At 37.4% G+C, this 15365-nt stretch overlaps 1 protein-coding gene across 1 annotated transcript in view; it reads left to right on the top strand.

The window, feature by feature from the left end:
- LOC114053829 (aspartyl/asparaginyl beta-hydroxylase-like) overlaps positions 1–15365 on the top strand; it is a 100608-nt gene that overhangs the window by 46778 nt on the left and 38465 nt on the right. The window contains exons 7-8 of the mRNA XM_027876948.1: positions 415–513; positions 3762–3851. Of these exons, the coding sequence (XP_027732749.1) occupies positions 415–513; positions 3762–3851 (189 nt within the window). The remainder of the gene's footprint in view (positions 1–414; positions 514–3761; positions 3852–15365) is intronic.

Raw genomic sequence — 15365 nt, 5'->3', positions numbered from 1 at the left:
AATACTATTTAGAATTTTCCTTGTTTATTATTTATTCTATTAAAAAATCTGAGTCATCAGTAACTGTCATTGTTCCTAATCACTAGAAACAGAATTGAAATCATATTTGCACAAGTCACACAATATAGAAAGTGGACCCCGTTAATTTCAATAGCTGCCTGTTCTTTTTGTTGTTAAAAATTGTTCCTATCAGAATTATTGCCTGGAAATATTAACGTCCCGTGTGTTGAATGAAATAATTGATCCAATATTAATAAATTCTTTTATGTGTAAGAAAATTCTTTTGTTTTTCACCTTAAATCTCGAGTCCTAATGTAGTTGCCAGTACATCAAGGGCAACCCTTAAAATGTTTGGAAATCATTTCCAGAATTTGGATTTAACTGTGATCCTTTATTTTATGTTCTTGAAAACAGGTTCTGAATGTGACTCCTAATGATGGCTTTGCCAAAGTGCATTATGGTTTTATCCTGAAGGCCCAGAACAAGATTGCTGAGAGCATCCCTTATTTGAAGGTAACTGTCACTGACCTTATTTTTTCATCTTGAAATTCCTTGGAGTCATTTGGATGCCCTTGATTATGCATTATGGATTGATTGTCATGTACTCTCCATTGATTGATATTTGCTGCTGGGTCTTTTCATGAAGATGTGTACCCTCTCGCCATGACCACCATATGCACTGTACAAATTTACCCTACAGTTGAAAGTATATGTACAAAAACGCTTACTGTAGACATCAAAGGGAGCATGAAGAAAATATCTTAAGGAAAAATTCTGAAAATAAATCAGCAACATTATTGCTTTCGGAAATGAGAGAAGATAAAAAAGGAAAGGAATAATTATTTAATACCTTTTAAAAATTAGTTCAATCAGTGCATTATTTCCTATAAGAAGATCAACTATAAATTACTTCAGTGGTCATTGCCATGGGATGGGGGTAGTGATATAACTGCACATATAAAATGAGGTGAAGAATCGAGGCTAACTAAATAAAACATGCTAATCTAAAACATTTGAGTTATGTTAGCAATGTGTTTGACATGGCCAAAGTTATGTTTGACCTTGGTGACTTTGGTTAGCTGGGAAATTACATAATGATACCTTGAATTGTTATAGCTCTTTCAAAGAGCTTAAAGTACTCCATAAAGATGATATCACTTGGATAGAGCTCCAGCCTTGGAGTCAGGAACACCTGAGTTCAAATCTGACCTCAGACACTTGATACTTACTAGCTGTGTGACCCTGGACAAGTCACTTAACCCCAGTTGCCTCAGGGAAAAAAAAATGATATCACTTGTCCTCTCCAGGATGTAAGGAAGCATGAAACCTTCTTGAGACACAGGACTCTGTCCTGGGCTCCCTTTCCTTCTCTCTCCTGGGCTCTCTTGTCCTGTATTATAAATCCTATTGGAATTTTTAACAGACTATCCAATAAACAATTCAATATAATAAGAAAGAACTCATTATTTTCCTTCTTCCAACCCCTCTTCTTCTAAACTCCTCCATTTCTGTTGGGGGTACCCCTTTCTGCCTGGTCATCCAGGTTCAAAGACTTGATATTTATCCTTGACTCATCAGTCCCACTCTCCTGATATATTAATTCAGTGCCAAATCTTGTTATTTTTACCTCTAGTACATCTCTCATATTTTTCTCCTTTCCACTCACGTGACTCCCTTTTGATCTGTCCTCCACCATCTTTTACCTGGTCCCTGTCCATTCCAGGCCATATTCTATAGTGTTTTTCCTAAAATATAAATCTGACCATGTTGTTCCCCTACTTAATAAACTCTAATGGTTCCCTATTACCTCTCTGGTTAAGTATTATCTCTACTGTCTCATGTTTAAAGCCCTTCAAAACCTGCCTCCAACCTATCTTTCTGGTCTTATCATGCATTACTCTTCTTTTCTTTGTACGGTCCAGGAAAACTGGCCTCTTCCATCTGCTGGACTTTGTGTTGATTGTTCCCCATGCCTCCGTATACTTTTTTCTCAACACTATCTCTTCAAATTATTTGGTTTCCCCATTTATTAAATGAAGGTAACACTTTGGCCATCTTGGTTGTAGGAATAGTGCTTTGTAACACAAAGGGATAGGAATAAGGACTAGACCTGGGATTTTACTCAAAAAGGAACTTCCTGAATAAGGAAACTCCCTCTACTGATGGAAATAGATACTTGCCGTAAAACTTAGAGCTTTTGAGACTTGCCTGGAACACTAAGATTTTAAGTGACTTGCCCAGGATCCCACAGCTAAAAAGTATCAGAAGTGGAACACAAACCCATGGATTCTTCTCTCCAAGACCTACTCTCTATCTTCCACTCTGGAGCTGCCTCTCATTTTGTAAAACAAAGCTCTGCATACACAGGGGTTACATATTTACAATATTTTGTCATGAACCTCACGGGGATAATTGTTTATTGGCAGCAATAGGAATAGAGACTGGCTCTGAGAATTAATTGCTTTAAGGAATTCCTAAGTAAGGAAGCGCCTCCTACAAAGTAGGGACACCTTCTCGGCATGTTAGAGTCTTGAGAGTTGCCTAGAGCATTAAGATGTTAAGTGACTTACTCAAGTTAAATGACTTGGCCCAGGCAGTTTATGTAAGGGCAGGGAGACCAGCTATGGGCTCCACTATGTATGCATGATGCTGTCTCCCTAGGAAAGAAGATAACAGAATTTTAAAAAGAAGTCTTCTCCTAAAATATGGAGAATTCAATTTCTTGAAACCAATGTCCTTTTATTCTTTTCCACTTTCCAATTTTTCCTCCTTTCTGCTTGCTTCTCATTTTCAGCCAAGAGAACATGAGGTCCTTCAAGGGAAGGCTTGTGTCATTTTTTGTGTCTGTATCTTTAGCACTTAACCATGGAGCTTTGCACATAGGAGGAGTTTAATCAGTGATTGAATTGAAGGAGGGAAAATTGAGCAGAATGGTAAACAGGAAAGACCATTGAATTTAGAGTCAGAAAAACTGGCTTTGAATCTTGTTTCTACAACTTAATATTGTTGTGACCTTGGGCAAGTAAATTCATTCTACTGGGTCTTAATTTCTTAATTTGTAAAAAATTAAAGTGTTGGGCTAGTAGATCTCCAAGGGATCTTCTAGTTTTAAAACTTCTGGTTCTATTTTGAAACGGGGATTAGAAACTATCTTTTCTAAAATCCAAATTTATTTCCATTTTGTTACATTTTTCTGTAAGTGGTTTTATCAAAAGCTTAGCATGAATTTATTTCCAGAGAAAAGAAATATATCTTTTGGCTGTCTCCATATCACTTCACACATTCTAAGCGTAATTAATTATTTTGGTTCAAGTATAATAGTTAAAGACTGGCTGATAGGGAAGGATTCAGGGGAGGAAAAGGGGATTTGGCAGAAATACAACCAGAGAGGTCCTTTCCTGCAGGGAAGAATCTTAAATCTCTCAGAAAGGACTACAGGCTTAACTACATAATCACTCCCACAGAGAAGTATCTTCTTTATTTTATGACCAGCCCCAGCCTTTGTTAGTGATTGCCTTATTGTTAAGATCTGGACTGTGATGTCTATTTTCTCTAGAGTTGTAAATTTTGATTTATAAACTAACTGCAAAGTCAAAATGAGATCTTTTTTACCTTGCTCTTAAATGTGTGGGTATGATTAGCTTTTTCTTTTCTTAGTTTGCTGTTCCTTTCTTAGATGTAGCTTAATGGATAAAATAAATTTATTTATTGAAATCTCTTAATTCAGTATTACTAAGAATTTTTTTTTTCTTTTTCACCAGGAAGGACTGGAATCTGGTGACCCTGGCACTGATGATGGGCGTTTTTATTTCCACTTGGGTGATGCTTTGCAGAGAGTTGGGAACAAAGAGGTAGTGATCTCTTTGTTTTCTCTTATAGAGGAAGTGGTAGGAAAAAAAAAAGAAAGTTGGTTGTAGAAAAAGAAATACAAAAAAAAATTGCCAGTGGAAATACTCAAAAAATACTCAGGCAACTAGGTGGTAGAATGAATAGAACACTGGACCAGGACCCAACAAACCTGAATTCAAATGCCACCTCAGATACTTCCTAGGTCTGTGACCCTAGGCAAGTCACTTAACTTTTCTCTCCCTCATTTGTTAATATGGGGATAATAATAGCACCTACCTTCCAGAATTATATCAAATGAGGTTATATTTATAAAGTACTTTGCACTTATGTAAGTGGTAAATTATTATAAAGCTTATCAAGTATTTATTAGGTATTTTATAGCATTTAATTTAAGCTAGGAGTCCTTTTCAGTGTAACCCCTGGTCTAAATTTTGAGAGTCCAGTTTTCCCTGAGAATTTATATTCTCATGTTTGACATCACAGTGTGTTGCCAGGAAACTGACTAAGTAATCCCAACGTCTCTCTCAGAGTGCCATGGGAAGGCACATAAGGAAGGGAAACATTGTTTTGAAGTGAAAAGTGTGTGACAATTAGCAAAAGAGGCAAAGTAGTATTAATAGGACCTGACATTTATATTGCCCCTATGTGTGACAAAGCACTTTATATATGTCATTTTGTGGCAAAGAGATATCTGACAATTAATAAAAGAAACAAAGTAGATAAAATTTTAAAGAAAGTACCTTAATATGTTTGTTTTGAAAATTTGCTGTCATAACTTTATTATGAAATTAGAAAGATATAGATGTCTTTTAGGAAGGATCTTTATTTTAAATAATCTATTTATGCACTCACTGTTAAAATTAATGGCATAATTATACTCTGAACTTCTTGGGACAAGTGTTAGGTGAACTCTCATAGCTCTAATGTCTGACACTTATGGCCAAAGGGGGGAAAACAAAACTTATTGAATGTTTCCTTTGTCATAATTACTTTTTTCTCAGTATGATGTCATTTCTTTAATCATAAATTACAAATATTCTAAAAGCTAAAAAGGCAATGAGGAGTCCCGGAGATCAGACTCGGCACTGAGTCAGAAGGACTGAGGTTCAAATTCTACTAGCTGTGTGACCCTGGGCAAGTAATCTTCTGTAAAATGAGGGGGTTTTACTCAATGACCTCTAAGGGCCCATCTTGCTCTATTTTTACAGTTTCCATGAAAAAACAATCTACGCTGATTTCTAGGATAAATGTGTGGGGCTACCCAGGCGTGGATCAATCACTTCTTGAAAGGCAGTGGATTAAGGATCCAAGGAGGAAGCTGCACCATTGTTTCTAACAATTAAATTCTGTATCTACGATGCAGACATAGCTAATTGTAACATAGCTTTATGTTTCTAAAATTAACCAAAAGCATGGCCTCAGTTGTGGGTAATCATGGATTCAAAAAATCAAGGGGGTTTGTGACGGGGAATTTATTGGCAAAAGACATGAACTGATTTGGAGTAATAGAGGTTTAGATAATTGACATTATTTTCGGTTCATGTTTCTATTTTTCTGTATCTCTTCCTACACAACCCGCCATTCTGACAGCTGAAATATCGTGTGGTGTTAGAAGTGAGTTGAAAGAAAAGAGTCAAAATTGCTGACTAATAGGTATTTTGGCTTCTTCACACCTTTTGAGATGTAAATGACCCTCAGTTCCTTTGAATGATGGACAAAGGCAAGATTTTGCTGACAGTATCTGTCTAACATTGAATAAATGTCCATGCCTGATTGATATAAATGCATTTGTCGCACAAGACACATTTAATTTGTCTTTGAACATTACAGAAACCAGAGCCAATGACAGATACAGGAAATCTACATTCTCTTTCACAGCTTGGTTGGAAAGAGCCTTTTGTTGTCTCAATAACAAAACAAAGAAAAATTAGTTCACTACAAAAGCGTTTGTTTAAAATTTAGGATTTAAATCTTTGGGACTGATATACAAACTCAATGAACATCAATATAGAAAGTAGAGAGGTTCATTGCAAAGACATCATGGGTAACCAATATACTAGTACAAAAAAAAGCCCTTCTCTTGCTTTTCTCTGAGTATCTCACTCCTAAAGTTTCAACTCCATGCAGATAACTTCCAATTCTATTCAAAAAACATTTTTAAGCACTTTACTGTGTGTAAAGAACTGTCCTAGGTGTTGAAAAGTCAAGTAAACAAGCATTTTATTAAGTGCCTGGCACCATAGTAAATATAGTAAAGACAGAGATAAAGAAAAGCAAAAATATGGTCCCTGCCCTCATGGACCCCACTCTGTTGGAAGAAACAACCTGCAAAGAACTCTGTGTGCACAAGAGAGATAGAGTAAATTGAAGGCTATCTTAAAGGGAAGCCCCTGGCATTGAGGGAGACTGGGAAAGGCCTCTTACAAGTGAGATTTTTTTTCTGAGACTTGAAGAAGACAGTCAAGCCAAGAAGGGGAACATTACAAACATGGGGGGACATATGAAAAAGCAGAATAAGAGGATGGAGTGTTATGTTCAAGGAATAGCAAGAAGACCAGTGTAGTTAGGTCATAGAGTTGACAGAGGGGATTGATGGATGTATCAGAAGACTAGAAAAATAGGAAGGGGGAAGGTTATGAAGGGCCTTAAAAGCCAAATAACATTTTATATTTGATCCTGGAGTTCATGAAGACACAATCCATACCCTTAAGGAATTTATAATTGTCAGGATCTTTATCACCAGCTTGGACCTCTATTCCAAACTCCATACCTCTATCTCCAACTCCAATTCCCATTGAGATTGCCTTCAATTTACTCTATTTCTCTTGTACACACAGAGCAGGGTTAAAATCCCACCTCTTCCACAAACTACCCCTGTGACCTTGGGAAAGTCATTGAACTTCTGGGCCAAAGTTTCCTTATCTTTCAAATGAGGGGCCTGGGTTAGATGGTCTCTAATGGTGATCCTATTGCCTTTTCCTTGATGTCTGACCAGCACCTCAAATACAGTCTATTTAGAATTGATCTTATCTTTCTCCCAAATTCTGCTTTTTTTTTCTTGACTTCAGAGTATTTGTCAGTGTCACTGCCTTTCACTCAGCATCTGTGGCAGTTATCTAGAAATCTTCTTTTCCCTTCCCCTCCTCTCTTACATAGCTACCTAGTCCTCCATGGCACTGTGTGCAGAGAACTGTGCTAACTAAACCCTGTGAGATATACAGGGGCTGAAGAGGAACCAAGTATTCATGGTATTCGTGAAGCTTTTTTAAAAAAAAAAACTTTTTGACAACTATTTCAATGTATTTGATTTCTCATATGATCCTATGTACTTTATTTTGTGGAATCAGAAACATTATTCTGAGAAGGAGTCCTTAAGATTCACCAGACTGCCAAAGGGATCCATGACACAAAAATTTAAGAACCAAACCCCTCAATATCATCTGCATTTTCCTGTTTCTGGACCTTTGCAAATCCACGGAAAGCCTATTTTGATGGCCTCCAGGACATCCTGGGTTGTTGAAGACTCAATGAGTAGCGTGAAAGCCCTGTCAGATCCTATCAAGCTGGAAAGATGTTAACAGCCTGTATCCAAGAATAGACCATGTCCATTTTCTGTGGACCAGTCTAGTTAAGCTTGAAGAAATCAGCCACAGCCACATAAAAATTTTAACCATAGCAGTTCTCAAAAACTATCTATTAAGTCAAGTAAAGGTTTCATTCATTGTCATGGAAGGAGTATCCTTACCAAGGTAATCACAAATATTTGAGGTATTGAACTATTGACCAAATAGATTTGCTCATATTATTTCAAAGGAATGCCCTTCAGTCTTCTCCCCATTCCTCCCTTCTATCTATTGAAATTCTGTTTTTTTCTTCAGAGCCCAACTTACATACTACTTCTTCCATGAAGCCTTTCTCTATCCTCCTAGTTAATAATGATCTTTCCCCACTGACCTCAGGTATCATTTTTATGCCTCGCTCATGTACTCAATGTGTATTTATTTTATAAACACATGCTGTGTCTTATTTTATATCATAATTATGTTTAAAAATGTCATGTCTCCTTATTAGAATATAAGCTCCATGAGGGCAGAGGGACTATGTATTATTCATCCTTATATTCATTGCCCTGTCACACTGCTCTGCCCCTGATAAGTATGGACTAAAATCTTATATATGGAGTGTTCCAAAAGCTATTAAAGCTTAAAAAGACACTAAGATTTAAGGGTACCCTCTATTAAGTTGAATGGAAGACCCCACAAAACATGAAATTCATTTTTACATGTGTATTAATTCGTAAATATGAAATATACATTAAATGGTATTGTTGACATTGCATTGATAGAAAATCACATGACCTTCATGCCACCAGTTATGAGGCTGTGACATTTACTCACTAACCACTCTGTGCCAAATATTTTTCTAAATACCAAAATGGGATGGCTTCAAAGAAAAGATGTGGCACTTGCCCTCTGGAAGCTTGCAATCAGACATTTGAGGAATTTGTTCTAGCAATTTTGCATAGGATGGAATGGAGGGGGGAAAAAACAGAAGGCAGGAAAACCAGCTATGGGTTATTTCAGTTACCTAGGTGTTAGGTACTAAATACCTGGCCTGAAATTTTAGCTATAGAAATAGAAAAGAGGTGTCCAGAGTTTTCACATTTAGCAAAACTTTAGTTCATACCAAAGTGATTTTTCATGCCAACACACACAAACTCCATTTGCATTGGTGGTCCAGTGTCATTCATAGCAACAAAGGGTGTGTGTGTGTGTGTGTGTGTGTGTGTGTGTGTGTGTGTGTGTGTGTATTTTTCAGAGGGATTGTGTCAGTGTGTCAGTGAGGGGATCCTAATAGAGTAAGATAGTAATACTAATAATAGCATTATTATAGCACTTTAAGATTTACAGAACTCTTTACCTCTCTCATTGTATCCTTACAACTACTTTGTCAGTCAGGTGTTTCTCATTATCCCCATTTTATAGATGAGGAAACTGAGACAGAGAGGTTAAGTGAGTTGCCCAGGGCCACACAGCTAGTCAGCATCTGAAGCAAGATTTGAACTCACATCTTCTTGACTCCAAGTTCAGCATTTTTAACTAATGTGGCACCCACTTGGGATAGGGATAAAAAGGATTAAAAGGAATTAAAAGGGAAATGAGTATAGAGAAAAGGAAAAAGAAAACAGCTCAAAATAAGAAAGCAAAAGGAAGATGACACGAAGTCATAGAGATAGTGGGAGAAGAGGAAGATTTAAAAAAAAAACTAGCATGAAGAGAAGCAGAGGAAAGAGAGTGGAATGTAGAGAAACTTTGTTTCCTGGGCATGGCATTCATGAAGGATGAACACTATCAGAGTCCTAAATCAGTTGCTCTATGATGAATCCAGTCAAATCAAAGTAGACAGGAAAAAAAAGCATTCTCAATTTAAGATATTTTGTACTAGGATTAATTGCTAGGGAATAATAATGAAATAGCAACATTTTCCTCTTAGAGTAGAATTGACATGTAGTTTCTAAGCTAGAGAGGCAGAACTGGGAACAGTGGTGGACCTTGCAAACAGCTGCTACCCAGAGCTCATCTGCCATTTACGTTCAGTGTGCAAAGAATGGAGGTCCTAACACTCTTGTCAGCCACTTTCATAAAAACCAGCAAAAACATCATCAACAGTGTCATCTTCTAATACAACAATTATGAATGGATCAACCGATTAACTAAATTGATTGTGATACTGTGAACTGAGCCTTTGTATTTTCCTGGTAAACACACCTTTTTGAATGAATGTGAGCCTGGATCCTCTGACACAATACAGGCAGTGAGTAATGTAGGCCTGATTCCCTTACTTCAGTTGCTATCTCATATAGGAAGTAAGATCTTTGGCTTCTCCCTAGTGTGACCAATCCTGCCAGGATCCATGGAAGCTTGTGAAATTATTCATACTAATAACAAAGCATTCATAAATGTTTCATGCAAAAAGTGCTCTGAATTAACATAAAAGATATCTTAGAAAGAATTCAACAAACATTCACTAATTGCCGTTTACTATTACTGTTTGTAACTATGAAAGAAGATGGGAATATTGAAACAAAAACAAAATAATCTCTGCCCTCAAGTGGCTTATGTTGTATGAAGAGGTGAAGAAGGGAAAGAATACAACATATACACACATAAATAAAACCAAGGCTGTTATGTTACGGGGAAAGGGACAACTGTGAGGTAATAGAGGGCTCACAGGGCAGCTAGATGGTACAGTGGATAGAGTACTGGCCCTGAAGTCAGGAGGACCTGAGTTCAAATCTGGCCTCAGACCAAACACTTGATACTTACTAGATGTGTGACCCTGGGCAAGTCACTTAACTCCAATTGCCTAAAAATAAAAACAAAAAAAATCAAAAAATTTTAAAAAATCAAAAAAAATTAAAAATAGAGTCCCAGAATGACTTTGGACAGCTAGGTGGTACAGAGATAGAGCACCAAGCTTGCAGTCAGGAAGATTCATCTTCCTGAGTTCAAATCCAGCCTCAGACTCTTACTAGCAATATGACCCTGGGCAAGTCACTTAACCCTGTTCAGTTTCCTCATCTATAAAATGAGCTGGAGAAGGAAATGGCAAAACACTCCAGTGTCTTTGCATGGAAAACCCTGAAATGGAGTTACGAAAAGTGAGACAGGACTGAAAGGACTGAACAAGAACAACAGCAAAATGACTTCACCTAGAAGAAGTTAGGGATTCTGAGATGCAGAGGTAAGGAGGGAGTGCATTTCAGGGATGGGGGATATCCCATGTAAAAGTATGAAAGCCAGAGGTTCAGCGTCAACTCCACAAGCAGCTTAGTATTGCAGTGTGCATGATTGTGGAGTCGGAAAGACTTGAATTCAAATTGTAGTTCAGACGTTTCCTACCTGTGTAACCTGGGCAAGTATCTCTTAAAATCTCTAGCACCTACTCATAGGGTTGTTCTGAAGATCAAATGAATGTGTATATGTATGTATGACTTCACAAACCTTAAAACACTATATAAATGCTAGCTATTGTTATTTTTATTGCTATTATTATTTCCAGGGAACAACTAGTGGGCCAGTTTGGTTGTAATCTGAGAGGCGAATCAAGCCAGAAAGATAGGCATGAGTCAAATTATAATAATAATATCTAACATTCTATGTAGTGTTTACTGTGTGCCAGGCAGTGTGCTGAGTGCTTTACAATTCTTATCTCATCTGATCTTCACAGAATCCCTGAGAAGTGGATGCTGTAATTATCCCCCTTTTACAAATGAGGGAAATGGGACAAACAGAGGTTAGTTGACTTGCCTAGGATAACAGTTACTAAGTGTCTGAGGTCGAATTTGAGTTCAGGTCTTCCTGACTCCAGGCCCAGGGCTCTCTATCCACTGTACTACCTAGCTATGAAGGGTTTTAAGTGGCAAACTGAGAAGTTTGTACTTTATTCTGGATGTGGTACAGAGACTAAAGATTCTTACGCAGTGGCAGACTTTGTTTTAAGAATGTTAATTTGGCAGCTGTGTAGATGGTGGATGGGAGATGGGAGAGACTGAGATCAGGGAGATTATGCTGCTTGAATTAGGAGAATGAGACAGATTTGAAAGTTGTTGATATAGAATTAAGATTTGGCAACTTAGTGAATATGTGGGGTGAGTGCGAGTTAACTTGAGGAAGACACTAAGCTTGCAAATTTGGGTGTCTGGAAAGATGGAGAGCTTGAAAAAATAGGAAAGTTGGGAAGACAGTTTGAAAGGAAACAGTGTTTTGGACATGGTGAATTTGAGAATTGTCAGTTGGAAATTCAGGACTAGATGTCAGGAGAGACATCAGGGCTGGATATATGCATCTAAGAGTCATCTACATAGAGATGGTAATTGGACCCAAGGAAGTGTGTGTGTTTGTGTGTGCATGTTTGTGTGTGTGTGTGTGTGTGTGTGTGTGTGACAGAGACACAGACAGAAAGAGAGACAGAGAGGAGGGAAGAAAAGGAGGAAGAAGATAGAGGCAGAAAAAGACCCATCTTTACAAGTTATTTTACATCATCTCTAATATGAATTTGTCTTCTTAGTTACTTGTCTCCTAAAAGGTAAGTACAGGGGGAAAAATCACTTAGGGCTCCTGATTTAAAATCCTGTTCATCTACTTTTGGTATTAAGATATCTTTTTTCATACTTTTTTCATAGTAAACATATCCTTTAAAAATAGATCCCTGGTGATTCAAAATTAATGTGCCATCAGATTTTTTAATGTTATTTTATAATCATTACCAATATTATTTAGTTGTGTCTTATAACTCATTTTTATTAGTTTGAACAGTAGAAATAAGGGAAGCAAGTCTTAAATGTCAGACAAATACAGTTAGAATAGAAAACACTTTTTATTGTTAAATTTCAAAGATGGACTGAAATAAATTACTTTTTTAGGTAAAATGTTATTAAAACTCTCACTAATAATTATCTTTGTATGTTTAAGGGTACTTTTAACCCAAATATGTGGACAAGGACAGCATACAAGAGTGACTAAAATGAGTTTCCCTAATCTCAAATATTTTGCTATTTTGTCTCCTAGCGTGTATATGCATATGAATACAAAGCATGATATTCCTTTTGAAGGTGAAACCATTATTTAAAAATAATGAACAGATTATTGTTTTTTATTCTAAGAAGTACATCTTTTTATTATTTTTTTCTAACTGATCCATACACTTAAAGTTGGGAATGTGATTTTTAAAGTATCAGAATATGAAGGTCAACATAGATGATAAGAATTCATATATTCAGACAAAGCAACCAATGTATCGCAGATATTGTAAGAATGATATAATTGGATTTGTGATAACTGGAAGGATAAAGATTAAATGAGTTAAGCAGACACGCTTTCTGATGTGGCCAAAGCTATGGAAGGTGCACTGCATAAGAAGCATATGGAAAGGGCTTCTTTGAGAGCATGCGGACACAGCACCATTCAAAAGGGGACATACGGAGAAGAATACTTTCCAGACAGCTGTCTCTGAGAAGACCAGTTGTCTCCAAAGCACATTGTATCATATTACAATTATCTTGAAGTCACAAAATGGCTCCCTTTATGTTGGAAGAAGGGGAAGGGAAGAGAAGGGAATAAGCATTTTAGCGTCTACTATGTGCCAGGCACTTCCTTTCTTATCCCAGATGCATTAATGTTGTCTATGCAGAAGCTTTTCAGTTACAAGTTCTCTCTTCTGCTGTAGACACGGTGTTATGTTCCTTCATTTACTTTATTTTAGCCTTTTATCAGTGTATCCTTGTTTTCCCTGGCTTTCTTACCCTCACCCTTGATCCCCTCTCCTTTGATATTTCCCCTTCATCTCCTCCCCTTCAGTCCTGTTCATTAGCTTTAAAATTCCATGTTTGAGCCCCTTTCCAAAAAGCATTTCTCTCACTTTCCTCATTATCCATTTTCTCTTTCTGTTTATTCTATATGACCCCTATAATTTATTGGTCACTCTCTTTTCTCTCTATTCTTCATGCAACCAAAGCTTCCAAGGCATCTGTTCTAGGGTAACTTGGTCTTGATCTTGGGAACTAAGTTGTCCCTCTAGGCATTTTTTAGCACTTCCTTGTAGGACTTGCCCCTTCAATTTCCCTTTTGCAGGGTGCTTCCCTTGCAGAATAAGGCCAATTATTGCAGGTGATGGAGGACATTGCCCTGAGGTAGGGCCCTCCCCCACTGAGATCATCCTTCATTATGCAGCTCACCACCAATCTATACCCTCTCTTGTTGACCTTTTTTTTTTTCCTACGTTTGCCTAGAAATTTCCTCCCTGTGTCATTTCTCCCATTCCTCCAGGTGACATTTGTCCCCAGGGGGTTTATTTCCCACCTCCCAAGACCGGTAGAATTTTTAAGCACCAAATCTCCCAGGTTTAATCCTACACCTCCCTTCACTGACCATTTCTCATTATCCATAGGAACATTCATCAGTGAAACCCTCTCTCATTTCCAAAATGAGGCCTCTTTCCTTTCCTCGCCTCACCCCCATGCTCCAATCCACTCTGCTGTAGGCTCTAATCTTTCTGAGACCTCAGAAGTCACCTTCCCCTCATTGCTGGATTTGATCTTGGCGTATCATTCACTCGTCTCTATCCCACTGCTCCCCACCCCTTTACATACACTCCCATGTAATGTAGTCCCCCAAAAGAAGCAGTCACCTTCAGTCGACGTGTCTCCGAGTTCTGTCTGTAATGCCCTTTGTCTGCCTCTTCCTCTTGTAACCTCTACCTTCGCTCTGTCTCGTTTTGTACATTTAGAAAGATGTCTCTTACCGGATTTCTCTGATGTCACTCTGTTGCTATCACTTGCCTGCTACATTTATTCACTCCTCCTGCATTTCTGTTTAGGGTGTTTGAGAGCATATAATCTCTTCAGTTCTTTGTTCTTTCTAACAATGTTTCAAACTCTTCTTTATTATTCAGTATCCATCTTATGTCCTATATGGTTAGGGTAGGATTTGCAGGATAGGTCACTCTGGGCTACATCCTGAGCTCTATTGCTCTTCAAAACTCATCATTCCCTCCTCTTTTGTCTAGTGGATGAGAATAGTTTTATTTTATTAGAATGTCTTTTCTTTTGTATTTGAAAGTATTTCTCCTAATGTCTTGCAAAACTTGTTTCTGAATAGAATTGCTAAATTTAACCACCACATGTCTTGGAGTTTGCAGTTGGGTACTTTTGGAGGCAATCTGCGAATTCTTTCAATTATAATTTCATTTTCTTTGTTTAGAAGTTCTGGGCAGTTCTTTTCTATTAGTTCCTTCATTGTGGAGCTAAGGTTTTGTTTTTGTACATCCCATGTTCAAGTTCAGTATGGTTTTTTTTAATGTTTTGTGTTGTTTTGTTTTTGGTTTTTTTATTTTTTTTGCTTTTTGGTGAGGCAAATGGGGTTAAGTGACTTGCCCAGGGTCACTCAGCTAGTAAGTGTCAAGTGTCTGAAGCCAGATTTGAACTCAGGTCCTCCTGACTCCAAGGCTAGAGCTCTATCCACTGGGCTACCTAGCTGCCCCTCAAGTACAGTATGTTTTGTTTGCATAGTGATAATTTTTTTTTCTTTTAACATTACAGTTTTTTACTTCTCTTCTTTTAGGTTATCCTTCATTTCTGTGTGTTTGTATTCCTAATTTATTGCTCTCTCTTTTGTTTCTTTGGTGAGGCTTGCCATTGAAAATTCAAATTTTTCTATTCTGTTCGTTATTTTTGACGTGCAAGACATAAATTCTGTTCTTATAATTCCCATTTGTCCTTTAAACCACTCAGGAGCAGTGTGCTGTTGTCCCATGTTCTCCTCTAACTCCACAGGCTCCTCTGTCTCGTCAAGTATTTCCTTCATTTTGTAGTGTTTATTCATAGATACCTGAACTAGTTTACTAGATCTGGAGGCCTTATTTCTTTCCATTATTATTGTTTTTTCCTGTTGATTTATCTGTTTATGTTCAAGGTCTTTGAGTTTTCTTCTTTGTGGAATCTTTGGGACTTTCATTCT

The sequence above is a fragment of the Vombatus ursinus genome, unplaced genomic scaffold, assembly GCF_900497805.2.
Source record: "Vombatus ursinus unplaced genomic scaffold, bare-nosed wombat genome assembly UNPS02014812.1, whole genome shotgun sequence".
NCBI lineage: Eukaryota > Metazoa > Chordata > Mammalia > Diprotodontia > Vombatidae > Vombatus > Vombatus ursinus.
Note: the sequence above shows the minus strand (reverse complement) of the source record. Positions and strands in the feature narration are given on the sequence as shown.